The sequence below is a fragment of the Impatiens glandulifera genome, chromosome 8 (assembly GCF_907164915.1).
Source record: "Impatiens glandulifera chromosome 8, dImpGla2.1, whole genome shotgun sequence".
NCBI lineage: Eukaryota > Viridiplantae > Streptophyta > Magnoliopsida > Ericales > Balsaminaceae > Impatiens > Impatiens glandulifera.
In genome coordinates, this window is record NC_061869.1 from 4,656,821 (window position 1) to 4,684,488 (window position 27,668).

Below are 27,668 nucleotides of genomic sequence, written 5' to 3' on the forward strand. Positions count from 1 at the left end.
CGTCTATATTCGAAAATTAACTAAACAAAATAACTATTTTCAATCAAATTTCAAATTATATAATAAAGGAATAAGAGAACAATTGGAATATACCGGATTCTCCACCTACTAATTACAATTGATAGTATTATAAACTTGTTTTTAGACTTTCAAAAATGATAAACACTAACTATTCGAATGAATTGGAAAGTCGTTTTTGACCTTCCTCCAAGATTTCGAAAGAAAACTTGTATCGTTCAAGAGACGACGTCCCTAACTCAAAGTATTTACGGGCTTCTTCTCTTAAAGCCCACAATATACAGTCCTTGAAATCTCGAGACCCTCCTCGAGCCGAATCGACATCCTTTATAAAACCAGTTTTGGCAGTTTTCGTCCACCGATGAAGTATATATTGAGAGGGAATCTCGTTAATATACAAAATCTGAAATATTTCAAAGCGTGTGTGCATAACACACCTTTTAATTGAAACATTTTACATGTGCATAAAACGTGATGGTTTAAATCATCAAATGTGACTCCATACCTCTCGATATTTCCATTCTCAAATGACTTATACACCAAATATTCATCAAGATGTGTATTCGCGTTTAGGTTTAGCTTTATCCATTTTTCTCCGAGCATTCCGATATCTCCTTTTTGAAAGTCTTTGAATATCGTGTTTGTGTAAAGTTGTCTACATTGTTCCTCAATGGGATGGATTGTGAGTAACTCAATTTGAGAATTGAACGAGTTTAAATCGTTCTCCTTTTCCAACTCTCGGCGTTGCTTGAGAAATTTTTTGTAACGTGTTAAGAACTCGCCCACCGGTGATTGCTCGCTCATGAACATAGTATTACCAAAGAATGACGTGTTTTCGTCGTTGTCCATAGAAATGCCCACGGAAAATGTACTCTTGAAGTTGTACGAAACCCAACTTTTACACATTTGATATATTTCATGAAAACAATGATTCTCCTTCAAACTATACTTTTCCAAAAGTAGGTTCCACTCGGAATCGAATTCGTTCGGTTTTTGAATCCGAGAAACGCAAGTTGTGTATTCTCTTTTGAACTCGTCGTCCATAGATTGAAACAAAAGTTGTTTATTTTCCTTGATTTGCCACATAGAGAATCGCTGATGCGTCCCTAGAAAAACCCTAGTGATCGATTTTTGAATGGCCTCGTCGTGACCAGCTATAATAGAATACGGACACGTACCCGGGATTGTTTTAACCCATGCCCAAAAAACCCACGTAAAACATTCCTTAGATTGATCGTCCAAAATCAAAGCAGATCCTAGGAGAACCGGTTTCTTATGGTGGTTAAGGCCGACAAACGAAGCAAATCGCACAAAATCGTTATTTCTCATACTACGATAGGATGTATCGAAAACGATCACATCACCGAACTGGGTGCGAGAGAATCTAGACCGCACATCTTCCCAGAAAACGCTGTCGCATTTTCTTAACTCATCGACTTGAAATGCGTAAAAGAAACTTGTATCCTTTGCTTGACGAAACTGAAAATACAAATGAAGCGACTTGTACCAATCGTTTCTAAAACTACGGCGATAGAGTTTTGCGTTTCGCGATCATTTGATTTGTGAGGGTGATAGTGTTCAATGTTGAAATCAGCGATAGACCATTTTCCATAATTCATTAATTTAACTCTCATGAACGCTCCACAATCATATTCCTTACAACCGTATCTTCGAGAAGTAATTGAACCGTCTGTTCTTGAACGATTAGGTCTACGAGAAACAGTTTGGAATCCATTCTGTTCTGCGTATGTAACATATAAATCATATGCAGCTTCTAGTGAATCGAACTCTAATCCTTGTTTCAGTTCAATCTTCAATTCGTCCATTTCAAACCCTTCTATGTGTATGTGTATAAAGAATATGAATTAACATTGAAAGTAGTTTAAATCTAAAAATAAAATAAAAATAAGAATGTCTAGCAAAATTAATCATTTGAAAAATAATAATAATAATATAAGTAAAACATATGGTTTTTACCATTTTTAAGTACTCATATATATATGTCTTAAGATTATTAATTTTCTTAGTGACCGTCTATATTCGAAAATTGACTAAACAAAATAACTATTTTCAATCAAATTTTCAAATTATATAATAAAGAAATAAGAGAACAATTGTGTTAGGATCTAGATCGCCGCTGGTGGACCGGGGGTTGGACCGGTTAGCGGTTCACACTCGTAGGGTGGTGGTTAATCCTGTTAGAGATTAACACCGGGGTTTCAATACTACACAACCTGTCACAAACCCTTGAACTAGGTTCAAGCGCGGAAGAGGTTTGCTTTCAGGTTGAAGCAGCACGCTTATATGATAGGCACGGTCGGTTTCGGATGATGGAGATTTGGGAATGGTGGGTCGGTTTCGGTAATCTGGATATTCGGTATGATTAGTATAAAGTCGGTTTGGTTAAGTCAGTCGGTTATGTAATGAAGCCGGCAGAAAGTAAATAACACAACAGATTTTATGGATGTTCGGAGATAAAACTCCTACGTCACCCCTTCCTCTCGAAACCGCGAGAAGGATATTCACTAAGGAATACAAGTACAATCCGATCGAGACTTATTTCCTGCTCGATAATACTCTTACAATTTGCACCGAAATTGTAACACACACTTTAACTTTCAGTACTTAGACTTTCTAGAACAGCACACTCTTATCACTTGTAGAATAAATGCTCTTAGAACTTGTTTTCTAAATCTCTCGAATATGTTGCTTTTACTCTTTTGTTGCTGCTGTTTCTACTTACTGCTTGAGTCACTGCATTTACTCTTCTTCAGCTACCTCATTTTATAGGTGAAATATGCCAACGGTCATATTTCACTGCCTTGAATCTGATTGGCTGATCAGAGGTGTAGTGATTCAGTGTCTCAGAGGTTCAGACCTGCGGTCGTTTCCTCAGACCTGACGGTCAACCTCGGACCTGGTGCTTTGTCTCAGACCTGGCGGTCTGTTCTTCCGGTGTGTACGACAAACCTGCCGGGTTTGTCTTTTACTTGATGTAGGCACTGTCTGTTGGACAGTTGTCTGTACTTGGAAGGTTTCCTTTCTGCCTTATCCCGAAGTAGTACTGTCTTCTGCAGCCTACAGTCTTTCCTCAGACTTGCATGGATATGGAAGTATTCAGTCTGTTCCTTTGGTATCGTTCTCAACAGATACCCGAAGTGTCTTCTTGTACTGGCCGGTCATTTGTCTTGGCCGAATGTCTTTCTGTATGATGTAACCGGACTTCTTCCGGTTATTTCTCTTATAGAAGATCAGCTGTTTGATGAATCTGGTTTTAAGCTTTGGCCGATCCTTTGTGCGGTCACGTTCAGAATGCTCTTGATCGGTATGGTGACTTGACCGGTTAGGTACCTTTAATTGGTTCTCTTGTTCATCCGGTCCGGTTCCTTGTTCCTTTAATTGGTTCTCTTGTTCATCCGGTCCGGTTCCTTGTTCCTACATGGGAAGTTTGTTTAAGTTAGGTTTATTTGAACCGGTATGAATTTATCTAACAATTTCTCCCTTTTTGATTATTTTATTTAAAATTATCAAAACTATGTAAGTTTGCAACCGTAGGCCGGTTGTTTTGTTTGTCCGATTTTTGAAAAAGACTTAGATAATTTTTCGAAAAATTTGAGAGAAAAGTTTTGGAAGAGTCTTTATCTTTTATCTAACAATTTCTCCCTTTTTGATTATTTTATTTAAAATTATCAAAACTAAGTAGAAATGCAAAATAAGGCCGGTATTCAAAAATAACTTTATATATTTATATATATAGATAACCGGAAAAGACAGAATGTATAGAAGTACGAAGGCTAAAAAGAAAGATAGTCCCTATTCAGAGTCCGTGAAGTCATAGGCGCTCTTCTTTTTCTTCGGTTGCTGCTGACCGGTCGGTTCGGAGTATCGTTGCCTTCTAGAACGGGACCGTAGGTATTCTTCGATTTCGTCCTCGACTTGGTCGGCTTCCTGCGATGTACCCGTGATGACCGGTTCAGAGACCCTGTTGAGCATCTCTACTATCCGAACTCTCTTAGGAACCTCCCTCTTTCTCTTCTTCGGTGTTGAAACGGAGGCGGCCGCTTTCTTCTTCTTCTCGTTTTCCCTTGCATAGCCTGCCAGCCTTCGTGCTTCCCTTTCTAGCCGTGCGGCATCATCCGCAGCCTGACTGGCCACTTTCTCAGCATACCCTGGATATAAGGCTTCTGCTCTTCTTATTCTTTCGGCCTCCACTTCCGCTTCGGTCAATTGAGACGATCGCGGTACCTCTTTATTTTTGCTAGCTTCGGCGTCCAGCGCATCCTGGACCCATTTAGCCACTAGAGCATCAACCTCTATAGCTGCGGCATCCGCGTTCTCCTTGGCTTTTAGAATTTCGGCCATCTGTTCGGTAAGTGCCTTTACTTCGGCCACGAGACTCTCGTTTGTCTTTTCCAGCACTGAGACCCGGTCGATTGTCGTGTCGACCCGTTCGAAATCCTTCTTTAAGTTGGAAGTCACATCCTCCAGAGTTGCGGTTCGCTGAGCACATTTTTCGCGCTCACCGGCCTCTTCCCACAGTCCGATGCCGAGTTCTGAGAGACGTGCTTGATGTTGATCCAGCAGCTGCTTTGTCACGTCGGTGAACTTCATGGCCGAATCAATTATGTTGTTGCATCTATCCTTGAATGGTTGAAGCTTGGACACGTCGTGCTCTTGTACGCGGTCATCAATCTGCTCCGATATAGACACTTCAAACTTCTGAAGTCGGTCATCAATCCGCTCCGAAACTGATGCTTCAAACTTTTGAAGTCGGTCATCAATCCATTCTTTAGGAGGGACTGAAACGGTGACTTCCGGTGGTGGAGGAGGAGTTGATTGCTCGGTGGGATCTGGATCGGCTCTCTCACTGGAGTCTATCGGTGCAGCATTCTCATTTGGAAGTTCTAATGTTGCCGCATCCTCCGAGGTCGTTACCGCATTTTCCAAAATCGGTACCTCGACATCTAATATTGGTGCCTCAACATCCTCTGGTATCGGTGCCTCAATATCTTCTAGAGGTGTTGGACAGTTAACTGGAAACCTGTCGATTACCGGAGCAGTGTAAACCGGTACTTGCATTCCGCTGCATATCGTTTCCAGCCGCTCGATTTCTTGAAGTAATTCTATTTTGACTTTTGCAAGCCTTGTCAATACCCGCGGCGCTACGGTATCCACCGATCCCGTCTCGTAGAATTCTTTCTTAATTTTCCAGATGCGCTTTCTTAGGTTCCGAAGTGTGAACCTCGGTAACAAGAGACAAGTTCGGCTTTGTACCTCTTGAATTGTGTTGGATTTTGTGAGGTTCAACATCAGGACCTCCACTTCCACCAATCTGTCGTAGCATTCCTTTTCCGAGAAGTCCGGTAGGGTTTCTTTATATGTTGTATTGAACCGGTGCTCATGCCACTCCAAGTATAGCTATTCGACGTCTTCGGCTCGCTGGATAATGCCCTGAATAATTTTCTGGGCTAATCTATCGGCCTCTGCTTCCTCGGCCTCCTCCTTCTCCGTGTTGTAGCCTTCATCATCGGCTTCTTTATCAATCCCTTCTTCACCTTCGGTGGTCTCAGGATTGTTGATTGGTTCGGCATCCTCTGGGCCCCAAACCGACTGATCATCGTCGTTGACCGTTCTATTATCGGTCCTCTCCGTTTCGGTATGCTCAGAGGCCCATTCCTCTTCTTCTGTTTGTTGCGGTGGGTCTGAGAATATTATCTTTTCTTTCCCCTTTCCTCCGGTCTTTGCTTTGGTCGGGGCATCTTTCTTCGCAACTTTCTTCTTTCGGCCACCTGTGGCACTAGAGGCCGGCTGCGTTCTTTCAAGGAACTGCCTTGATCTAATGAGGCATCGTTTTGCGAGAACGGTGCCGGGACCGAGATTAATTTTTAAGTGGAGGAATATCTTACCGAGCGGCACGGCGTATCCCCACGACCGGGTTGAGTCCGGTTTCACCATGTCCATGAGGTTGCTGAACACTAATCTTGCCCAGTTGACCTCTTTTCCTTCCATTAGACCGATCAACATCTTGATTTTGTCTTTGGTAAGGTTGCTGAAGTTTCCTCCCCTTGCCAGTATCGCCCTGGCGAAAATGTCACATGCCGGGATTAACTCCGGCCTCAGCGTTTGTTTACTCCCGGATGTTGCGATCGGTTCTTTAGATGCTGACAGAACGTGGCAAGCTGCCTCAAAGATTTCCGGGTCTATTTCTGCCGTTGCGTCCTGACCGGTTCTTGGAAGGCGTAGGCTTTCGGCCACCAAATCTTCGGTGATCTCGATTTGGGAACCGCAAACCGTCGCGATGATCCTGTCGTATGCGATGTTTGCGGTGTTGAAGAATTCTTCGACCGCATCTTTATAAATTACGTGAGGACCGTCTAGGAAATATCCCAGACCGGTTTTAACCAGTCGGTCAATAACTTTCTGCGCCTCGGTTGTCCCATTTAGCCGGATTTCCTCGAAATCCACTTGAGAGTAGAGTTTGAACAATGCCGAATCACGACCCATGTTAAAGAGTTTGAGAAAGAGAGAGAGATAGCCGCTTCAGATGACCGCTTCAAAAGGATTAGACAACTTAGAGAGAGAAAGTGAATTCGCGTGAGAATGAAAGAAAATGACTAAGGATTCCTTTTATAGACATGGTTTGGAAGCCCAACCGTCCCATCATGAATGGGCGGGAATTTTCCCTCCAAAATGAAAGGGCGCCAAACTATGGGCGGTAAAGTACGAAAAGGTGGGCGGCAACTTTGAGCGGGAGATTTCCCTCCAAAAACCTATGCTTATGTCATGGACGACGCGGTCTTTTCTTTGAAGCCGAAAAATTGAGCGGTTTCGAAGTCTAACCAGACATTTTGATTGATTAGAGTGTTAACAGTTTTAAGCAGATTTTATACGCCCGGATAAGAGCGAGGTTATTTGAAGATGTAAACCGGTTACTTAGATAGATGTTTAAAGAATTAAGAGGTACGGTTATTGAAACTAAAATGATATTTTATTCAAAAGGCAATACAGAGAGGGAACCGAAAGAGTGATACGAAAAATAGGCACTTAAGAAGTAAACACCATTCTGGAGAACTTCTCTTCCACCGCATTTGCATCAAGAACGTTTGAGGGGGATGCCGGTGTACCCGGTCCAAACTCTGGCCGGTACTTGAGAATCAACTTGCTGATGTGAGGTGCATAACCGAGACCTTTCTTGGTCAGCACCATGTTCTTCAAGTTTTGAAAGAGGACCGCTGACCAATTGATGGTCGTTTTGTGGAAGATGTGGGTCATGATGTTGTAGGTGTTTTTTGAATACCGCTGATTTGGGGATTGACACAGAATGGACCGAGTGACGATCTCAAGAAGGAGCTGAGCACTACGACAGAGGCGGGTTTTTAACCCATAGGTTTCCACCGGATCAAGGGTTGCAGAGCAGAGTAATCCATAGTAGAATGCATCAAGTCCCTCCATAGTCGGGAAATCAGAGAACCCTTCTTTGGGCAGATTGAGAAGGATGGCAAATTCGGCTTCATCAAGCCGGAAGGTGTGGTCCCTTACCGTAGAGACAATGCAGTCGCCCCTGATGCAGGCACTTCTGATACCAATTGTTAGGATCTAGATCGCCGCTGGTGGACCGGGGGTTGGACCGGTTAGCGGTTCACACTCGTAAGGTGGTGGTTAATCCTGTTAGAGATTAACACCGGGGTTTCAATACTACACAACCTGTCACAAACCCTTGAACTAGGTTCAAGCGCGGAAGAGGTTTGCTTTCAGGTTGAAGCAGCACGCTTATATGATAGGCACGGTCGGTTTCGGATGATGGAGATTTGGGAATGGTGGGTCGGTTTCGGTAATCTGGAAAATGACGTGTTTTCGTCGTTGTCCATCGAAATGCCCATGGAAAATGTACTCTTGAAGTTGTACGGAACCCAACTTTTACACATTTGATATATTTCATGAAAACAATGATTCTCCTTTAAACTATACTTTTCCAAAAGTAGGTTCCACTCGAAATCGAATTCGTTCGGTTTTTGAATCCGAGAAACGCAAGTTGTGTATTCTCTTTTGAACTCGTCGTCCATAGATTGAAACAAAAGTTATTCATTTTCCTTGATTTGCCACGTAGAGAATCACTGATGCGTCCCTAGAAAAACCCTAGTGAATGACCTCGTCGTGACCAGCTATAATAGAATACGGACATGAACCCGACATTGCTCTAACCCATGCCCGAAAAACCCACGTAAAACATTTCTCAGATTGATCGTCCAAAATCAAAACAGATCCTAGGAACATTTAACCAACTAGGCTAATAATATTTTATATTTTAAATTTAAACCAAATTTGATGAACGCGAGACATTTTAACAATATAAGTTCAACTTTTTAACTAACTAATCTATATATATATATAATGATGCTTAATTTTTAAAGTGTGTGGAGTGTCAGGTCGAGAACTGTAGTTAATTTGGATATATATGTGAGAGTAAATGGATACTTGGGTCGGATTGTAGGTTGAGCCGCCATAAACTTAAAACGGTTAAAAATAAAATTAAAAATGCTATAGGTATGGTTCAAACTTGCAACCTAACAAAACAAGACAACCCTTTAACCAACTAGACTAATAAAATTATATATTTTAAATTCAACACCAAATTTGATAAACGCGGTGGTTCATCAATAGTTTTTATCTCGCCTTTAAATCGTAGTACGAGGAAGAAGTGGACTCTAGAGGACAAACTAAATGAGTTGAGAAATCAAACGGTATCAATTGTTTTAGAGATCGTTCTGCAATGTGAGTGTAAATGAATTTTTGAGTCGGATTGTGGGTTGACCCGTTCATAAACTTAAAATGGTTAAAAATAAAATTAAAAATATTATCACATTTTTACCATAATATTTTTTTTACAGTTTTTTATTTTATTACCTGTGCGAGAAACATGATAGTTACATTTTAATTAATTTTAATCTACATGTTAAAAAAAAAAAAGCATATTTTTCAATATTAGTAACTAAAAGGCCCAAAAAGTTCTAGCCCAGTTGTGGTGCCGTTTAATTATTGACTGTCCGATTTTATTATTTACTGAAGGAACTAGATTGCGCCACGTCTTCAATTTCTGTCCCTTGGATCTAACTATTAAACCGATAACTATCATCATCAACATTCTCGCTACTCTATCAGATCATGGCGGAAGAAGAGTCTACAACTCTCACGGCGGCGCCGGCGACGGCGGCGAACGCGAAGAAACATGCTGCGATGCTCGAACGATTATCCAACCGTAAGCAATCTATCTCACGAAGTTCAGATTCCTTCGAATCCACTCAATCCTTCCTTAACCGTTTTTCCGAATCCAAGCTCTCTATTGATTCTGAAATCGTCAAACTTCATACAATCGCGGAATCAAATCTCAGATCCGATCTCAAATCCGACATTGAACGTGTTTCCATCTCAATCTCAAATCTCGAGAAGCTCGTCGCTGAGAATTCCTATTTCTTACCGTCATACGAGGTTCGTAACAGCCTAAAACTCATCTCAGATCTCAAACAAACACTAGAACAAGTCAGTTCTCATGTCGCCCCTAAGAAACGGTTCGCGTTCAAGAACAAAAAAGCCTCAACAGGTCCATCTATCGAGATCGGATCTGAATCCGAATCCGAATCCGCATCTGGAACTTCCTCCATAGTTACAGTTCGCGATTCACCGGCATTCAGGAATGAGGAGAATCAGATTCTAGTCAAGGATTTCACAGATTCGGATATAGGCGAGTTCTCAATTGAGGATTTGAAGTTCTGTGAAGTTCATTTGACTGGTTGCTGTAGGGCGTTATTTATTCATAGATTGTACAATTGTAAAGTTTACGTCGGACCTGTATCAGGTTCGATTCTGATCGATGAAGCTGAGGATTGCGTGTTTGTGTTGGCGTCACATCAGATCAGGATTCATCATACTAAAAAGAGTGATTTCTTTCTTAGAGTTCGTAGTCGGCCGATAATTGAAGACAGCACTGGATTAAGATTTGCGCCATACTGTTTGATTTACAATGGAATTGAGAAAGATCTTAAAGATTCAAATCTGGATGAAGAAACTGGTAATTGGACAAATGTGGATGATTTTCGATGGTTGCGAGCTGTTCAATCTCCTAATTGGTCCATTTTGCCTGAGAATGAACGATTGAACACCATTACAATCTCTTGAAGAAACTTGTGAGGTTCGTTTCTTTCATCATAGTTTATCATCTTTTTCGAGTTTGGGTTCTCATATTAATCATAGAAAGATTATGGTGTTCATGTTATTCATGTTTATGCAATTTGAAGATGATGAATAACCAACAGCATGTACAATTTATGGTCTTTTGAAGAAATTTGTTGAATTATGTAGGAAAGAAGTGAAACTAAGAACTATTTCTCACAATCACTATCTATTACCAAACTATCTTTTAAAGTAGATTTACATTACCCTTTATTACTATACCGGTATGAAAGCTTGTTATGGAGTATCAAAGAAGGTGTATTTGGGTGTTTTGCTTGGCCAAAATGATTTTCAATTTGGTTATTCGATGTTCTAAAAGACCTTAAATTGAAATAATCAAAATAATCAAGACGGATATACTTTATGGATTATAGCCCGATTTTGTTTGTTTACTTAATATTATAGTGTGAAAAACGAGATAGATTATAAATCCTATCTCACTTATAATTGGGGTGAGTGAGCATTTGTTGAATTAATTCCAAATCTAATCCTATTCGAATTCGAAATATTAATTTTGATGGAATATTTCGAATTGGATTATATCGAATTTCGGATTGGATTAAGGGATTAAGGATTGGATTAAGATTATTCAAATTATCCCATTAATCTATTTTTCTTTAAATTACATTACTTATATATATATATATATATATATATATATATATATATATATATATATATATATTTTACTTATTTCTTTAGTCTACAATATTTTAATAAAATATTAATAAAATAAAAAATAATATTAATAAACAAAATTAATTATAACATTAAAGATTTAATAAAAAAAAATGTATAATTAAACATATTAAATAATAAAATAAATGAAAAATTAAGTAATTAGATAAGAAAATATTAAATTGAATTATCTTACAAAATTGTATTAACTATTTTGATTTGAATTAAATTTGGAATAGGTTTAATTTGGATTGAATTTGATAAACTTATATATATAATATATTTAATTCAATTTTTTTAAAAATGAAAAATTAAATTAATTAAAAATAAAATATTATTGAATATTTTTAAGTTGACACTTTATATAAATATAAATATGTTTTAGTTTGAACCAATTCGATCCGTACTAATTACTAAAATAGTTTAATTTAGTTTGAATTTAATACAAATTCAACAAAAACGAATCGATTTTACACGTTTGTTCATCCTACTTATAATATTATATCTAGCCTTCCATCTTTGATAAAGGGTAAAATATTAAATTAATGTAGTTTTCAAAATTGTTCTACTTTGATTTTTAAGAATATCAAAAAGATTTCATGACAGCTATATTCATATTAAGGAAATAAATGTGCAAGTGTAAGATTGATTTTGCCTTTTACATTAACGAAAATAAAAACAGAATATGTACGTCATTCAACAAATAAAAACAAGATATGGTAGGAGAAAGTAGAAATAAGTTGAGAGTTTATTTATTAATTATAATTTCTATGATATTAATTAATGTGTTATGTGATGTTTGTATCTTATTTGATTGCACTTATTTTGATAAAAAAAAAATTAAAATATAAATTATTTTAATATTTTAGTTAATTAATTAAGTCATGTGATTAGGGATAAGTGGACCATAAGTTTATTAACATCAAGTCTCATTCTACTTTAAAGATTTTTTTTTACTATCATTCCGACTCTTATGTTTTGGAGAATTAATGCAAGACACTTTTTATATTTTATATCGCAATAATTAAGAATATGATTTTTTTATGATAAAATTATGTATTTATAGAATAATATATTAAAAAATAATATTATTATAAAATTAAATTTAAAACTCTCATACAAATAAATAAATAAATTATATTGGGTGTGAAACAGGTTAAGTCAATTCAAATTGGAAAAATGCTACAAAATGAATTATAAAAGTCATATTATCTTTAAATATGTGTGATAAAAAAAAGTTATATTAAGATTTAATTTATTAGTAAAAATCATCTTGTTTTTAAATGTGGATAAAAATAATGTTATATTAATATAGAATTTTTCCTAATTTAACTTTTCTTTAAAAAAATATTGAAATATTCTTAACTTATTTTTAAATTCATTTTATTTTAGGTAAACCATATAAGACGTTAAACAATAATTTATATTAAAAAAGTAATTTATTTTAAAATACTCAAATAAATCAGGGCCCTAGAAGATGTAGTCTAGTCTAGTGTTGAAATTTCGTGCATGCTTCTCTATCCTCATATATTCATAGGTTACAAATAAATGTGACCCCATTTAGAAATTTAATAAATTTAACAATTAAAATTCATTATTCAAAATTAATAAAAATAAAATAAAAATAATCCTAACTGAGGAAACCTGTCACTCTCCTGACTTTGTTTGGCGCATTTTCCTTCCCTGTTGTATGTCTTACAATTTAAATAAATGATAAAATATTGTATTATTATAATATTTAATGTTTTTAATAATTATATATAGAATAAACATAATAATATGTTTTTAATTTGTAATCCTTGATTATATATAAAAAATTGTGATTTACTCTATATTAATTATTATTATTTTGTTTTGAACGAAATAAAACTAACATGACACTCCCAACAAATAACCAACCAGTTTATACTCAAAACCGTTTTTAGATAAAATTAAAGCCGTCTCCAAAATCGACCTTAAAACATAAGTTTTATTAGATTATTTATTATATATTAATTATATAAATTTTGTATATTAATTTAAAAAACAAAATTGAATTTCTCTTAGTAATAATACTGAATTTTGGCAAATCATTATCATCATCTCTTCCAAAGAGAATCGCAGAATAGCATTAAAGAATCAATAATGGCGTATAAAGCTAATTTCTGTATAGGAATCATATATGTGGGAATGAATTAAAGACCCACATCTTCATCTTCTTCTTCATCAATGAAAACTATATTTACAGTAGATTCTGAGTTCTTCAATACATAAACAAGCACCGTTTGTTGTCTCATACACCGACTTCACATCATCATCATCATCTGCTAGACTGAACCGCCATTTGCAGACCTGCAAAACCCTTTTCACTTCTTCTTCTTCTTCTTCTTCTTCTTCTTAAGCTACTTTGATTTCCAGAAGTTACAAATCACAGTTATGTCAGAGAAAGATGATGGTTCGGTTTCATCAGAAAAGGGGATTATTAGTATATGGAATCTTCCACTCTTCTTATTATTCAAGGACATCAGGTACCCAATTGAATTTATTTTAATAATCATGATATAGAACAACAAGCAATGTAAATTGAAGAAGATGATGATGATGAATGAATGAACAGGATGGCTTTCAAAATGGATGAACTGGGTTTAGAAATCACTCGAATTGCAATCCCTGCAGCAATGGCTCTAGCTGCTGATCCTATTGCGTCTCTTATTGACACCGCTTTCATCGGCCAAATTGGTAAGCTTTAAGTTTAGAGTGAACAGTAGTAGAATTAGAAGAAATTTCTGAATTCTGATCATGGGTTTTCCTTCTTTTTTGTTCATTTATAGGTCCAATGGAGCTAGCTGCTGTTGGGGTTTCTATTGCAGTATTCAATCAAGTCTCGAGAATCGCCATATTTCCTCTCGTTAGCGTCACGACTTCCTTCGTCGCAGAAGAAGACACAGTGGCTGCAAATATTCCAGAAGCTGGTGAAAACGAAAACCTAGAACTGGGTGAAGAGAAGAAGCTAATATCTGAAACGGGTATTGTATGAATTGAAGGTTTTCTAATCTATTTGCTGTATTTTTGTAGCTGAAAAAACTCACATTGTTTATAGATTTTGACAAAGCTAAGGTTGAATCTAATAATAATAAGAAGAGACATATCCCATCGGCTTCATCAGCATTGATAATTGGCGCCATTCTTGGAATTGTTCAAGCAATTCTATTGATTTGTGCTGCAAAACCTGCATTAATCGTCATGGGAGTTAAATCTGTATGGAATTTTTTTTCTCTCTTGAAATTAACATGTCAGTTTGATCGTTGGGGGACTATTTTAAGAAACAATACTAGGTAAAATGATTCCTACATGCAGGATTCTCTTATTTTAAAACCTGCAATTCAATACTTGAGATTGAGGTCCATTGGTGCTCCTGCGGTTCTTCTATCCTTAGCTATGCAAGGGGTCTTTCGGGGATTCAAGGACACAAAAACTCCTCTTTATGCAACCGGTATGAATATACTTGTGTGAAGAAAAATAAAAACAAAAAGGTAAATGTGTTCAAGTTTCGATGTCTATTTGCAGTTGCAGGAGACGTAGCCAACATAATTCTTGACCCGATATTTATGTTTGTTCTTCGAATGGGTATAAGGGGTGCAGCCATTGCTCATGTTCTATCTCAGTAAGTTATGACGAGATTTTAGTTTTAATTCATTTTCTTTACAGAAGAAATTACTCAAAATGTTGCTCTTTTTAGGTACTTAATTTCAGTGATACTCTTAAGGAGTCTACTGCAGAAAGTTGATATTTTACCACCTAGGTTGAAGTACATGCAATTCGGTCGATTTCTCAGAAATGGTGAGGCAAAAATCAATGGATTTCTTGGGTTTTGATTGTTTGGATTCTCATGAGACTTGATTGTTTTTGCATGAATGCAGGATTCTTGTTGTTGATGAGAGTCATTGCGGTGACCTTTTGTGTGACACTTGCAGCTTCAATGGCAGCTCGACGAGGACCAACAGATATGGCAGCTTTTCAAGTCTGCTTGCAGGTCTGGCTAACCACCTCCCTTTTAGCTGATGGTTTGGCTGTTGCAGGACAGGTACTTAAATTTGTGATGTTAACTCTTGTTCATCTTTCTCGAGGTTTTTGTTTTGGTTGATTCCCAGTTTTCCGAGCTTGTTTTGTAGGCAATACTAGCAAGTGCATTTGCTAGACGAGACTATGACCTAGCAACTACGGCTGCCACTCGAGTACTTCAGGTGCAACCGAAACAAATTGTTTTCTTTTCGATGAACACCAAATAATTATTTGTTTTCTTCAGTTAGGCTTGGTTCTTGGGTTAATTCTCACTGCCTTAATTGGAGTTGGACTTCAATTTGGAGCGAAAGTTTTCACGCAAGACGTAAATGTTCTCCGCCTCATCCACATTGGTGTCCCAGTAAGTATGCCTTTTATTTTTTTTAAATGAAACAGTTTGTGTAGACTGAAGCTGTCGGTTTCTGTCAGTTTGTAGCCGCTACACAACCATTAAATTCATTAGCCTTTGTTTTTGATGGGATCAATTTCGGGGCGTCTGATTTCGCCTATTCCGCGTACTCAATGGTATATTATCAAATCTTTACGCATTGATAGAACACAATAATCAATCAGTTATTGAGAATTTTTGGATTTTCTTCAGGTCTTTGTAGCCATAATCAGCATTCTTTGCTTATTCTTCCTGTCGAGTTCTCACGGATTCATTGGCATTTGGATCGCTCTCACAATATATATGAGTCTTAGAGCATTGGTCGGCTTCGGGAGGTACTTTTATCGAACTTCATCGCAATGGAATTTGATTTTATTTTTTTAAGTATATTTTGAATCTTAATTGTATTTTGTTTGTCAAACAGGCTAGGGACTGCAACAGGGCCTTGGAGTTTCCTAAAGAGTTAAACCAGAATTCAAACTGATGTCCAAACTTTGTGGGTGTCCTTTAGCTTATAAACTATATTCAAATTGACCATCAACTGCCATTAAGTTCTTTTTCTGGGACAATAAATCAGCAATGTAGCATATCAATTACCATGTATTCTCTACACCCCTAGTTGGGCAATGATACAATTAGGTTTAAACCCTAAACAATAATACAATACTATCTTATGCTGAGTTCGGTTTTAAATTCGAATCATCCGATCTTCTCAGTGTTTGTGTCATCGGATGGCCATATTACAGTCTCAAGGAGCCGTTCTCGCATCAACTCCAGATTCTCGTCTGAGATCATCTGATACATTTGGGCGTGATCACATTTCTACATAAAAAGAAAAAACTTTAAAAGCCGAGAAAATAAAAGAAAATGATCTTGCTCTTTTGGGAATTGGGATTCAATACCTTGACCCACTTCCCGTATAAGTGAAGTCGCGTTACCATTACCCTTTCGGCTAGGTCTTGCTTCTCCTGAGGACAAGGCAAAAAGAAGAAGATGTAGTGTTTAATCATAATAGATGAAAAGCATGTAAAAATCATACCTTTACAAGTCTGCGTATAAAGCGTTTGCCATCACCCGGTTTGTTTGAAGCAACAAAACTGAAAAGAAACCAAACAACAAACCTTAGAATCACAAAACAATCAATTAAACCGACAACATCAATTCACCACTTACTCATAGAACCATCGATATTGCGTTGGATTCATCTCGTAAAGCTGTGTTAGGACTGTCCTCACTGCCTTATATGTGAAATAATTAAGAAGTTGCTGCAAACAAAGAAGATGAACACCTATAACTTATTCAACATTTGATCCTAATTCCTAAACATGTTTCTATGACTTTCAGCTAAAACCCATTTCATAATCAGAACCTATGATTCCAAATAGAAACAACAATCAAACAAACACACAATTCAACTAGAACCTTAAAAAAATTGCAGGTTTAATTCAAGAAATTGCTTACTGTCTTAACATCCTCAAAGGTATCATCATACTGCCCACCCAATTCACTAACAATTTTAAAGAAAGAATCTTTGTTTTGCTTTCTCCTTCTCCTAGCAGCAGTCATTTGAAGCCATCCATGACGCGAATCCACAAATGAGCTGCTTAATTCTACCGACCATGGCCGATACTGAAGATGCTTTCTCAAATTGGATGAATACATAGAATCTAAGCACAAACATGGAGGAGACGAATGGGAATCCATAATGGATGAACCCACCATCGAGAAACCACCCACCATTTCTGGAATTCACACAGAAATTATCTAGATTTGCAGAACTGACGAGAGATTGAAGAAGAAAGGAAAGTGGGTTTTTAGAAAAAGTGAAAAATTGACAAATACAGTCAAAGAATCATGAACATAGACGGAAAGAGTATAAAGAGAAAAGAAGAACAATCATTTTTTTTTTATAATATTAAAAATATTTTAATCTTAGTTTTTTCTTGTATAATACTTTAATATTATATAATTAATCACTTCAAAATATTTCTTGATACTTTAAAAATAATAAATATATATTTATATTTATATTTATATTTATATTTAAATATTAATTTAATTTGTTTGTTAGCTAAATTAAATATCACAATATTAAATTGAGGTCCAAAATGTTCCAAGGAGATACCCTTATGACAATATAAAGGAATCTTCCAAATTTTATATTTAATAAAAAATATTGTACTTTAACAAATTTTCAATTATTGTGCTGGTCTATATATATATAATTTTTTTTTTATTACTTTCATGTTGGTGCCAGTTTTGAGTGTCAAAACAAAAAAAAATGGTTATTTTTAACTTATTATATTTTATATTAAATTAAATAATATTAATAATTTTATATTATATTTATTAGAAATAAACTAGTTTAATTAGTTAAATATTATAATAATTTTTATTAATTATTTTTAAGGGTATGGGATGAGATGGCCCTAAGTCTGACCTCATGTAGTGCTGACTATATATATATATATATTTTTATATATTTAAGATAAAATTAACTAGAATGTAAATATGTATTTTATATTTTGATAGATTGTTTTGTTATTAACACACATTTTAAATATAATTAAAATAAATATTAAATAAATTCATAATAAGTATATAAATAAAATATGATATAATTTTGAATTTTAAAACAAAATCCTAATTAAACTATAATATAAAATATATTAATACAAAACATAAGTTTATGTAATAAAAACTTAAAAAATTTGTTTAAATGTTGTACATAGATAAATATCATAATTTATTTTTATTTAAAAAATATTTAATTAAGATTATATTCTAAATCTTAAACATATGAAAGTATTTGAAAATATAATATTTCCATTTAATATACTTTAATAAAAAAATTGAAAAAGTTAAGATAATGATTTATTTATTATTAATATATGAATAACAAGTATCTAGAAATAAAATATTGAATTAAATAAATATTTCACAAAATCTAATTAAATTTAAATAAAAATATATCTTTGTCAATTTTAGGGGCCAACCTAAAATATAGTAAAAAAATATTAATTGAATAATCTGATGCTGCTGATGCATGAGAAGAGTTTTATATACTCACCATTTAAATATCAGGATGTAAATACGTGTCAATTTATTAGCCTCGTTATCTTATTCTCTTCTTTTTTTTTTTTTTTTTTTCTGAATCCATAAATTTTTTTTCCAAAAAAAAAAAACTTGTTCTTCTTCTTCGTCAATTTTTTTTTGCCCTAAATACCAGTAGAGATCATGCAAATAGTCGATATTTTGGTGCTATAAATCATATGATAATATAGAGAGAGGAAAATATTCAGGAAGTATCATCGTCGATTCGATTCTTAGCTGAATTCTCTCTCTCTTTAGCAGGCAAGTTCTAGGGTTTTATCTCAATTACTTATCGATTTTCATCGTTAATCATAAGTTTTGCAGAATTTTGGTCCGTTTTATTACTTTTGATTCTTGTTAGAGGTTTAATTGAATATATCTGTGTATAAAGTCATCGAAATATGTGTATAGGGTTTGCGTTTGTTTGAAATGTATTGGACTTGTATTGACTTAAAAGCTTGATTAGATTCTGTTTCATCTTTTGATGTTTGATGCGAATTCTGAAATTATGTAAAGATGGAACCAATTGAAATAGAAAATATGTTAAGATGATTAGGTCAAATCGAATGATTTGTAAAGTAATAGTTAATCCTGATATGAGTTTTGCTTTCTATTATTTTCAGGAAATTCAGATTCATAAGGATTTTAGGATGCCGCGAAAATCGGAAGGGCCAAATAGGATAGAAGCTAATCCTTATAACTTTACTCAGTCGATATCATGTCCAGAGCCTTGGTGGCGGAGTACTGGCTATAACTCTAGTTCCCCTGCAGTGATGGGAACGGTTTCTAATTCATCTTCATTGGATCAATCTAAAGATGACAACTCAGAGTCTGATGATGGGGTAGATGAAGAAGTTGAAGCTGTTAATGATTCACAAATTGTTTTGACTCATCCAGGTACTTCATCTGATAGGATTTGTAAGTGAAAGAATAAATGAACAATCAAGTGCTCTGGTCTATTGTCTTGACATTGATTAGCATTTCTCTGATAATTGTCTCACTTTTATGTCACTCAAATGCTATTGATATTTTTCTATTGTTTTGTCGTTTACATTGCTTTGCCAAGATGTTAACGAGCTTACAAGAATTGTTTTGGGAAACTGTTGACATGGGCAAATATGTTTTTCATCAATCTATCATTTATTTGGATTATTTGATAATGTTTGTCTATTTATGTTTTTTTCTTGTAACTGTGGCTTGTTTATATTCTTATTAAGGTCTTTTTACTTATTTGATGCGCTGTAAATAGAGTTGGATGTTTCAAGCTAGCTCTATAACCTAAGTGGCTTAGAGCCAAAATAATTGTCTCACTTTTATGTCACTCAAATGCTATTGATATTTTTCTATTGTTTTGTCGTTTACATTGCTTTGCCAAGATGTTAACGAGCTTACAAGAATTGTTTTGGGAAACTGTTGACATGGGCAAATATGTTTTTCATCAATCTATCATTTATTTGGATTATTTGATAATGTTTGTCTATTTATGTTTTTTTCTTGTAACTGTGGCTTGTTTATATACTTATTAAGGTCTTTTTACTTATTTGATGCGCTGTAAATAGAGTTGGATGTTTCAAGCTAGCTCTATAACCTAAGTGGCTTAGAGCCAAAATAATTGCCTCTACCTTATGTCAAAAAAGAGTGTTTATTTCAGTGTATTAGAAGAGAATGAAAAAGGTGGGGACAAACTCTCTGAATTATTTTTTAACTAATAATGCTGAATTTTTTATATGTGAATTATGGATTGAAGAGTCCATTGCATTCACTGATTTTATAACTTTGATATGAGAAATGACAGTTCTTAGAAGCTTTTAACAATTTAAATCGCCCTTGGGTGGAGTTGAGCATGATGCATTTTTAAGTGAGGCCCCATGATGATTGATGTTGAAGGATTTTTTCAGATTTGGTGTTTGAGGATATCTATGGATGTTTTAGTATGATTGAATTTAATGCGATTCATGTGATAATATCTACCTTTTGTCACAATTTTGATTGTAATCATTTGATGAGGTTCCTTGTTAGTGGAGTGATTTTTGACATAATTTCCAACATTGATGAAGGCAGTTGTGCTCATGGGGTTAAGTATTTCTTATTTGACATGTTTTTTCCTTTTATATACTTTTGTTTGTTTTCTTTTGATTCAAATTATTCACATAGCTATTTGTTTGTACTTTGCAATTGCAGTGTTAGCTATCCTCTTTAATAATCAACCATTTCCAAATAAAAGTTATGGTTTAGAAAATCTTATTGATATCCAATCACTACTAGTCTAAGATCCTTCGTATCCGTGTGTATCTCTTACAACTTTTTTCCTATTTAGTTTGTGGCGCGAGTTGGCCATCATCTACAGAATGATCATATCTAGCTTTGCATTACTATGATGTCAATGTTCTATCAATCTCTCACTCACTCACTTTTAATGATAGATGAAAATGGAGAAGAACACCATAATTTTCAGAATGGAACGCCAACAGTACCCACAAGGAATGAAGGAAGCCTCATCCAGCCTCCACAACTTGTAGGCCACTCTATTGTAAGCATATCCCCAACTTGTGTAAAGTCCAAAAACACTTCTTAATTATGCATTTATCTACCCATCTAGGGTAACTCAGTGACAAAAAGCTTGGACTAAGGGTTCCGATTTCTCATTGAAAATACCAAATTTAAGTGAGAAGTTGTTGTGCTAGATTAGTGGAGGTTCTCGGAAGCTGGCCCGAACACTCTAGTTAAAAAGAGATATTAAAAAATGCATTTATTTCTTTGATGAGTTTATTTTGCTATGAAAAGACGTACCAAAGATAAAGTTACTACAAGAAACACAACACGGCTGGATATCAGTAGTAGTGATATCACCAAAAACCTGGTTATTTTTAGCCCATTGACACAAACGGTGGGCAGGTTTAACAAAGTCACGAGAAATGAAAGAAGTTAAAAATGGAATTATGAAAAACTGGTTGCTGTAGATCTTTGGCATGATATTTGATAGGGTGTAATATGCAAGAACGAGACCATTATAAGGGCTTTAAAGGAGTCTCATTGGAACATTGCAGGCTTGTGCATCAAATCCATATCCATACCCATATGTAGATCCATATTATGGGGGAATGATGGCAGCTTATGGTACTCAACCTCTGGTAATATTTAACATGCTTATATCACCATTATTTATGTTCAGTTTCCTTTTCATTTTTTACATTTGAAAGGAAGGAGAGAATTTATGCTATATTATGACGAACTTATTAGGTACCACCACCGCCTCATTTTGTTGATATGCACCACAATAGAATGGTTTTGCCACTTGAGGTGACACAAGAGCCAGTTTTTGTAAACGCAAAACAATACCATGGAATCTTGAGGCGGAGACAATCACGTGCAAAATTGGAGCTTGAAAGGAAATTGATAAAGAACAGAAAGGTATGGAAACTAGTATTTTCTTATATCATGATTAGATTAGTGTAATTTTGTTGCTTCACTTGGTATACAAATTATTTTCTTTTATCATTATCCAAATTATAATGGTTTTCTTGATCACGATAACAAATGTAATCTTTTTTTCATGATTAACATCATGAAAATGAAAAAATATATAAAATGACTTGGGTAACAAAACAACCCCAAGTTTTCATGTTCTTAGCTTGAATCTTATATAATATATCGGTATCCTTCTCTTTCAGACGTATTTACATGAATCAAGACACCAGCATGCATTGAGACGGAATAGGAGTTCAGGTGGTCGATTTGCGAAGAAATCTGGCACTGATTCTTCTCAGGTTGCTGCTGAAGAAATCAGACCCAGCTTAGGAGGATCATCTGTAGTGCAGTCAAACTCTGCCAATTCATCTGGTTCCATTGACCCTCGATTCAACAGTTCTCAAGGAGGAGGCGATGAATCCTAGTCTTGGTGTCCGTGAAAAACGGGGTAATATGTGGTTGTGTAGTAAAATGGCAATTCATTCTTGGCTAATTTTATGATGATGGAGGTGTAAATGCCAAGTTAAGCTGATTTGGGTTTTTTTTCTTAGATTTTGTTTCATGATAATAGGATTAGAGGATATACTTGTGGCTGTTAGGTTGGTCAGTTCTTATACTTTTTTTAAAGAGTTTTTTTAGGTAACTTTTAGGGTTGGAAATGATTACATTTGGTGTATGTTTGATTTCAAACTTGTGATTTCCTTCACTTTGATATGGTCACTCCGTCTCTAAGCTTCCCCTTAGTGCCTGATGAGACTTATTTCCTCTCTACTAAGAATGGAAGTTTCATTTTAGAACTGAAAAACGCATAAATCTCTGGATTTTCGTAAAAGAGAAGAGTGGTAGCAGCCTACAAGTGAAGTAAGTTTTTTACATCTATAGGGAGTGATTGACGATCCCGAACCTTCCAAAAGTGTTTCTTTTTTTACTTTAGAATTAGTATTTTGTCTTATAACATCACTAATAGGCTTAAAATTTGTTTTGTTTTGTATTACTAATAGGCTTAAAATTTGTTTTGTTTTGTACTTGGTACAAACTAAAATTAAAGTAATTTTATTTTGTATGATTTATAGTCCATTTTAAAGGTGGTATTATTATTTTGGGTAATATGTCCTTATACATTTAATTAAGTTTTAAATATATTTTTATATATTATTTTGTTTGAAATTGCTCTTTATTTATTAGTTTTGTTTGAAATCATTCTTTTAATTTTGTATTACAATATCATATTTAGAGTTACTCTTTTGAGTCTATTTACACTATCATATTTTATATTTTGTAATCTCTATTATATTATTTATATTTTAATATAAAATTATCAGATATTTTTTTTTCCTTCAACATCATTATTTTTTTTTGTATTATTTTGAGATGATTTTGGGAGCATAATAAACATACAATGTATAAATATGCATGGATGAGACAAATAAGTAACAACATTGTCGTTTCCTTAGTCTTGTAACAATTTTTTTTATCGTCGTTTAAGAATTAAGTTGTAAAAGTCATCTCAAAACGAATGTGAAAATTTGAAAATGGAACAGAATAAATGCATTGTCGTTTAAGAGTTGTAAAAGTCATTTCAAAACGAATTGAAAATTTTGCCTGTAATAGGACTTAGAAAAAAAAAGAATATACTACATAGGATTTTGTACTAATTTCAGCACAAATTAACGATTTTATAACATTTCAAATGAATTTAGATATTTTTAGTATAAATTCAAACAAAAATGAGAAATAATTTCAAATAAGATCACATACATATAGCTATTTTAAACTTAGTTAAATGTATAGGGAGAATATTTCAAACTTAATTAAATATATAGGGAGAATATTTCAAACTTAATTAAATATACAGAGAGTATTATACCGATTACCATATTATTTTGATTTAGGAAGTTAATACCAATTTGTCTTACTCTGAATTTAAACGAGAATTAAAAAAAAAAAAGTTATTCTAAATTGAATAAAGAGATCATATCTGATCATTAATGAAAATTGGATTGATTCACAGTAATTCAATAATATTTTGACTCACTTATGTATGAACTAAGATTATTCCTTAGTTTGGTTGATCTCTTTGCAAAATTTATGAGTTATTATGCTTTTATTGTTTTTTTTTAATTGTGGTACTTAATTTTATATTTTCATACATTATGTTATGTTCTTTCCTAAAATTTGAGCAATTTGGAAAGATGGGTAGCTTTTTATTCCTCCAAATTGTGTTCTTATTAATTTGTAAATCTCTCCTTATTTGCAAAAATAAATAATTTAATGGTAAGTCAATATTTGAAATGTTCCAAGTGAGAAGTCATCAATATTTTGCTTATTAAAATATAACACCAATTACATTTATCCCAAATGAAGAGAATTGAAACCCCAACCACCACCTTTCAACTTCTTCAAAATGAAAGTGCATGATAATATGATAATAGCACTTTACTTATTATATATATACCTTATTATGAGTACTTAATTATGAGCATATTTTTCTTTAGATATAATATTTAAAATATTAAAAGCAATATGTTAAACGAAGTTGACCATGGCACGATATGTCATCCCCGGTTTCCATCCAACGGGGATAACATTTCTAGCGACAATCGTTTGGCCAGAACTTGACCTCAACTTTAAGGACAATGGAGCCATTAACGGAGATCCCGAGTCCACCTTCCAAACCGCTCCCCATGATTGTTGCATTGGTTTCCATGACACGGAATCTAATGCCTCCTTGACTTCGACGCTTAAAAGATTACCTTCCCCGTTCTCATACTCTATCAATGTCGAAAAAAAGTTTTGGTTTGAACCAGCATCCACTCGAAATGTTAGAGTTTTTCCTGGAAAATTGCATGGTACCCTAAAAAGGTATTGAAAATGTATGAGGCTTATATGTATTACATGCATATTTATAATATATATACAAAATTAAAACAAAGACCGTGCTAACCACTAAGACTTCTTAGTTTTTATTTAGAAGAGAATTAATAATGCAACATATCACTGTGTTACTTCCTCGTTTCAAGAAAATTATTTTTTAATTGAAATGCGATAAAGACTATTTACCTATCATAATGAATATTAAATGTTCCAGCATTACGCAATTGTTGTCCCATGCCGGATTTTGCCATAGCACCAAAAGCAGTGCCACTTAGGTCAAATTGAGTCGAGTCACAACTAGGGCACTCATCGGTTATTACAACCGTCACCGGATTACCCGAGCAAGCTGAGTTCTGATCACTAGTGCATTTCACCTTCCAATTATATATTTAATTCATTTTACTTGTTCAAACATTGACATGAAAATAATATAACAATTTGTTTTTCTTCTATTTTTTTAAGAAAAATGTCAACAAAATCAATAAATGTTCCTATAAGCAAACAATTATTATTACTTGATAACACCCTCCACACCCTTTGCCGGAAACATACAATGAAGGGCCACCGGCCGAGACCATTGAAGAGAATGGAGGCATGTCGACTGCATTTTGGTAACCACACGCCCCACCTTTCAAATGTATAATTTTTTTTATTATAATATACGAGTTTTTATTATATACTTGGTAGCGAGAGATAATACAAAAGTGTTATATACCGTCGGATCCAGCGCCATCAGGACTTCCGTACCAAGTTGCCCTAGCCATGGACCATTGGGAATCATCGAGTCTTGACGTGACATTAAGAAACCTCGGATTGAAGGCATACACGGAGTTCCCTAAAAAGATGAGAAATAAAAAAGGTAGAAATGAAGAATAATGGTAATTGGCCATTCGATGAAAAATGTTGAACATCTATGAAGAAGTACACACTTTTAAGCCTTAAAAATGAAGGCATCCATGGTTTGGTATTTATAATGGGGGAAGTCATAGAGATATTAAACATATTTCATTATTTTAAAAAGGGTAACAAAATTCCACAAAGTTGAAAATGTAAGGATCATTTTTAATTATATACACATAATCTACTAATTAAATTACTCCATGATTTTCTGATGTAATTCAGATATGTCATGTTATTAATTTATAGAATATTATATACTTGATGTTGTTTAAGCAAAACGAAAAAGCATATAAAAATAAAAAATAAGAAAAAAAATATTTAAAAAGTTATCGAGCTCGTAAATTTTCAAGAATAACGAATAACTCTACGACAGCCTCTAATGATTTTTCTGAACGAATCTCAGAAAACATAATAATAATAGTAGTATGAATGATACACATCAAACGACTACAATCATTGAAAATGATACGCATCAAACAACTACAATCATTGAAAGTTCGACGATTTCTCTCAAACCAGATAGTCTATCAATGAATAATTGAGATGGTAACCCAATTATATAGGCTTGTCATATCAGACGCATCAATCCAAACTTTCTAACAATTACCTAAAGACTCGGGCATTACCCAATGAATTCTAGTAATACTCCACAAAAAACTCTAAATACTAGGTCACCCCTCCCTCGACAATGCAAAATCAAGTGAGATGTTGATTCAACATCTTCTTGACACATACGACTAGTCATAACATTATGAAACTTCGTCCCATAATAGAGTTTTACTTTTGGTAAGACGCAAACAAGTGTCACTGTCCGAACAAAACATTATGCGTTGATAAGATATAGATAGTTTTCATGTGACATTGCTATAAGTTGTTCGCTAAAATAATTCCATATAATTTTATTAGGAAAAACTTTATGAGTCAAAAATTTTATCCAAAATCTCGTTCTTTCGATGGAGCATTAGTTGATGTTATACTAATATATAATCCTAACACAAAAGTTGCTTCTTTATGTGTGAACAATATCAAGTTACAAAAGTTAAGTATTATAAATAATTAAAATAATACACGCGTATTAATCGGATGATAAAAAATTAACGAGAACAATAAATAATTGTTGAGAATCATTTATATTGTTTTAAAATAAAAAATTATGTCAATCCTTACCTATTATGTTTTTTTAAAGTTATATATTTAATTTTGTATAAGTATAAAATTAATAAAAATATATAAATAATTGATTTATAAATAAAATATGAATATACTTTTATTTATATATATTTAAAATATGTAAGTGTCTAGTACACATATATATATATAAAAAATTAACAAATTATAAAATAATATATCAATATGACTAATTTTGAAAAATTGTAAATTTTTTCTTTATTCATCGTCAAATTGTAATCAACAAATTGTAAGATTGTGGAGTATCACTAAATTCAATTTTCTTGAGAAATTTGGATTAATATAGTTAATATGTCACTTAAATAATTGAGTTATCATTCCAATTATTTTTTTGGTAGACTATATGGTTAGAGAGAAACCGTTGAACTTTTATTGATATAGTCGTCTGATTCGTATCATTCATAAAGCTATTATTATGATGTTTTTTTTTATATTTATTCTGAAAAACTGGTAGAGTCCGTCGATAAGTTAATCGTTCTTCTCAAGTACTTACGAGCTCGATAACTTATTGACTAACATTTTTTTTAGTTTTTATTTATTTTATTTATTTATTTTCACTTTATGTCATGTTTTTCTCTTCGCGCACAAATGATTTTCATTATTTTTAATATATATATATTTTTTAAAATTAACTAACAAAAATATTGAAAATATGTTAAATAATATACTACCCCAAATTCATGAATTCATAGTTTAAATCTTCACACAAAAATCATTTAAAAAAATACAATCTTCTTAAAAAAAATAATAAATAAATAAATATCACCTCTCTTTCTCACATGTCTCACCCATT

General features: G+C 33.9%; 5 protein-coding genes across 6 annotated transcripts; 3 read left to right on the plus strand and 2 right to left on the minus strand.

Annotated features, from left to right (window-relative positions):
* Nucleotides 1-9,162: 9,162 nt before the first annotated feature.
* On the plus strand, nt 9,163-10,525 carry LOC124911492 (tubulin-folding cofactor C). Its single transcript, XM_047451988.1, has one exon. The coding sequence runs from the start codon at nt 9,181-9,183 to the stop codon at nt 10,189-10,191; it is 1,011 nt and encodes a 336-aa protein (XP_047307944.1). The 5' UTR covers nt 9,163-9,180; the 3' UTR covers nt 10,192-10,525.
* A 2,474-nt stretch (nt 10,526-12,999) lies between these two features.
* Nucleotides 13,000-15,975, plus strand: LOC124911899 (protein DETOXIFICATION 42-like). Of its 2 annotated transcripts, XM_047452429.1 has the most exons (13): nt 13,000-13,430; nt 13,520-13,641; nt 13,734-13,928; nt 14,003-14,160; nt 14,260-14,395; nt 14,470-14,566; nt 14,642-14,742; nt 14,823-14,986; nt 15,075-15,146; nt 15,209-15,325; nt 15,394-15,489; nt 15,566-15,687; nt 15,777-15,975. In XM_047452429.1, exons 1-13 carry the CDS (start codon nt 13,339-13,341, stop codon nt 15,817-15,819), a joined length of 1,515 nt encoding a protein of 504 aa, XP_047308385.1. In that variant the 5' UTR covers nt 13,000-13,338; the 3' UTR covers nt 15,820-15,975. The 2 variants fall into 2 exon arrangements, 1 of the variants encoding a protein (XP_047308385.1); XR_007096627.1 differs by lacking the exons at nt 15,566-15,687; nt 15,777-15,975 and having other exon boundaries at nt 15,213-15,325.
* Nucleotides 15,865-17,236, minus strand: LOC124911900 (chaperonin-like RbcX protein 2, chloroplastic). The gene is made up of 5 exons (XM_047452431.1): nt 16,814-17,236; nt 16,526-16,617; nt 16,392-16,449; nt 16,255-16,320; nt 15,865-16,174 (listed from the first exon to the last, which is right to left on the minus strand). Exons 1-5 carry the CDS (start codon nt 17,090-17,092, stop codon nt 16,052-16,054), a joined length of 618 nt encoding a protein of 205 aa, XP_047308387.1. The 5' UTR covers nt 17,093-17,236; the 3' UTR covers nt 15,865-16,051.
* A 1,322-nt stretch (nt 17,237-18,558) lies between these two features.
* LOC124912651 (nuclear transcription factor Y subunit A-1) lies at nt 18,559-22,625 on the plus strand. The gene is made up of 6 exons (XM_047453298.1): nt 18,559-18,706; nt 19,069-19,342; nt 20,869-20,975; nt 21,493-21,576; nt 21,686-21,856; nt 22,117-22,625. The coding sequence occupies exons 2-6, from the start codon at nt 19,096-19,098 to the stop codon at nt 22,336-22,338; spliced, it is 831 nt and encodes a 276-aa protein (XP_047309254.1). The 5' UTR covers nt 18,559-18,706; nt 19,069-19,095; the 3' UTR covers nt 22,339-22,625.
* A 1,814-nt stretch (nt 22,626-24,439) lies between these two features.
* Nucleotides 24,440-25,677, minus strand: LOC124912737 (putative expansin-B2). Its single transcript, XM_047453386.1, has 4 exons — nt 25,503-25,677; nt 25,303-25,415; nt 24,974-25,161; nt 24,440-24,767 (listed from the first exon to the last, which is right to left on the minus strand). The coding sequence occupies exons 1-4, from the start codon at nt 25,675-25,677 to the stop codon at nt 24,440-24,442; spliced, it is 804 nt and encodes a 267-aa protein (XP_047309342.1).
* Between the last annotated feature and the right edge of the window lie 1,991 nt (nt 25,678-27,668).

Bases quoted from the DNA above. Each gene is read 5' to 3' on its own strand.
- LOC124911492 (XM_047451988.1), top strand. From the start codon at position 9,181: ATGGCGGAAGAAGAGTCTACAACTCTCACGGCGGCGCCGGCGACGGCG.
- LOC124911899 (XM_047452429.1), top strand. From the start codon at position 13,339: ATGTCAGAGAAAGATGATGGTTCGGTTTCATCAGAAAAGGGGATTATT. The intron at 13,642-13,733 runs GTAAGCTTTAAG...GTTCATTTATAG, and splicing joins CGCTTTCATCGGCCAAATTG to GTCCAATGGAGCTAGCTGCT. The intron at 15,490-15,565 runs GTATATTATCAA...GATTTTCTTCAG, and splicing joins CCTATTCCGCGTACTCAATG to GTCTTTGTAGCCATAATCAG.
- LOC124911900 (XM_047452431.1), bottom strand. From the start codon at position 17,092: ATGGTGGGTGGTTTCTCGATGGTGGGTTCATCCATTATGGATTCCCAT. The intron at 16,450-16,525 runs GTAAGTGGTGAA...GTTTCTTTTCAG, and splicing joins CAATATCGATGGTTCTATGA to TTTTGTTGCTTCAAACAAAC. The intron at 16,321-16,391 runs GTATGATTTTTA...CCTTGTCCTCAG, and splicing joins TTATACGCAGACTTGTAAAG to GAGAAGCAAGACCTAGCCGA.
- LOC124912651 (XM_047453298.1), top strand. From the start codon at position 19,096: ATGCCGCGAAAATCGGAAGGGCCAAATAGGATAGAAGCTAATCCTTAT. The intron at 21,577-21,685 runs GTAATATTTAAC...CGAACTTATTAG, and splicing joins CTTATGGTACTCAACCTCTG to GTACCACCACCGCCTCATTT. The intron at 21,857-22,116 runs GTATGGAAACTA...CTTCTCTTTCAG, and splicing joins AATTGATAAAGAACAGAAAG to ACGTATTTACATGAATCAAG.
- LOC124912737 (XM_047453386.1), bottom strand. From the start codon at position 25,677: ATGGCCAATTACCATTATTCTTCATTTCTACCTTTTTTATTTCTCATC. The intron at 25,162-25,302 runs GTAATAATAATT...TATAATTGGAAG, and splicing joins GGTGTGGAGGGTGTTATCAA to GTGAAATGCACTAGTGATCA. The intron at 24,768-24,973 runs GTAAATAGTCTT...ATACCTTTTTAG, and splicing joins TTTAATATTCATTATGATAG to GGTACCATGCAATTTTCCAG.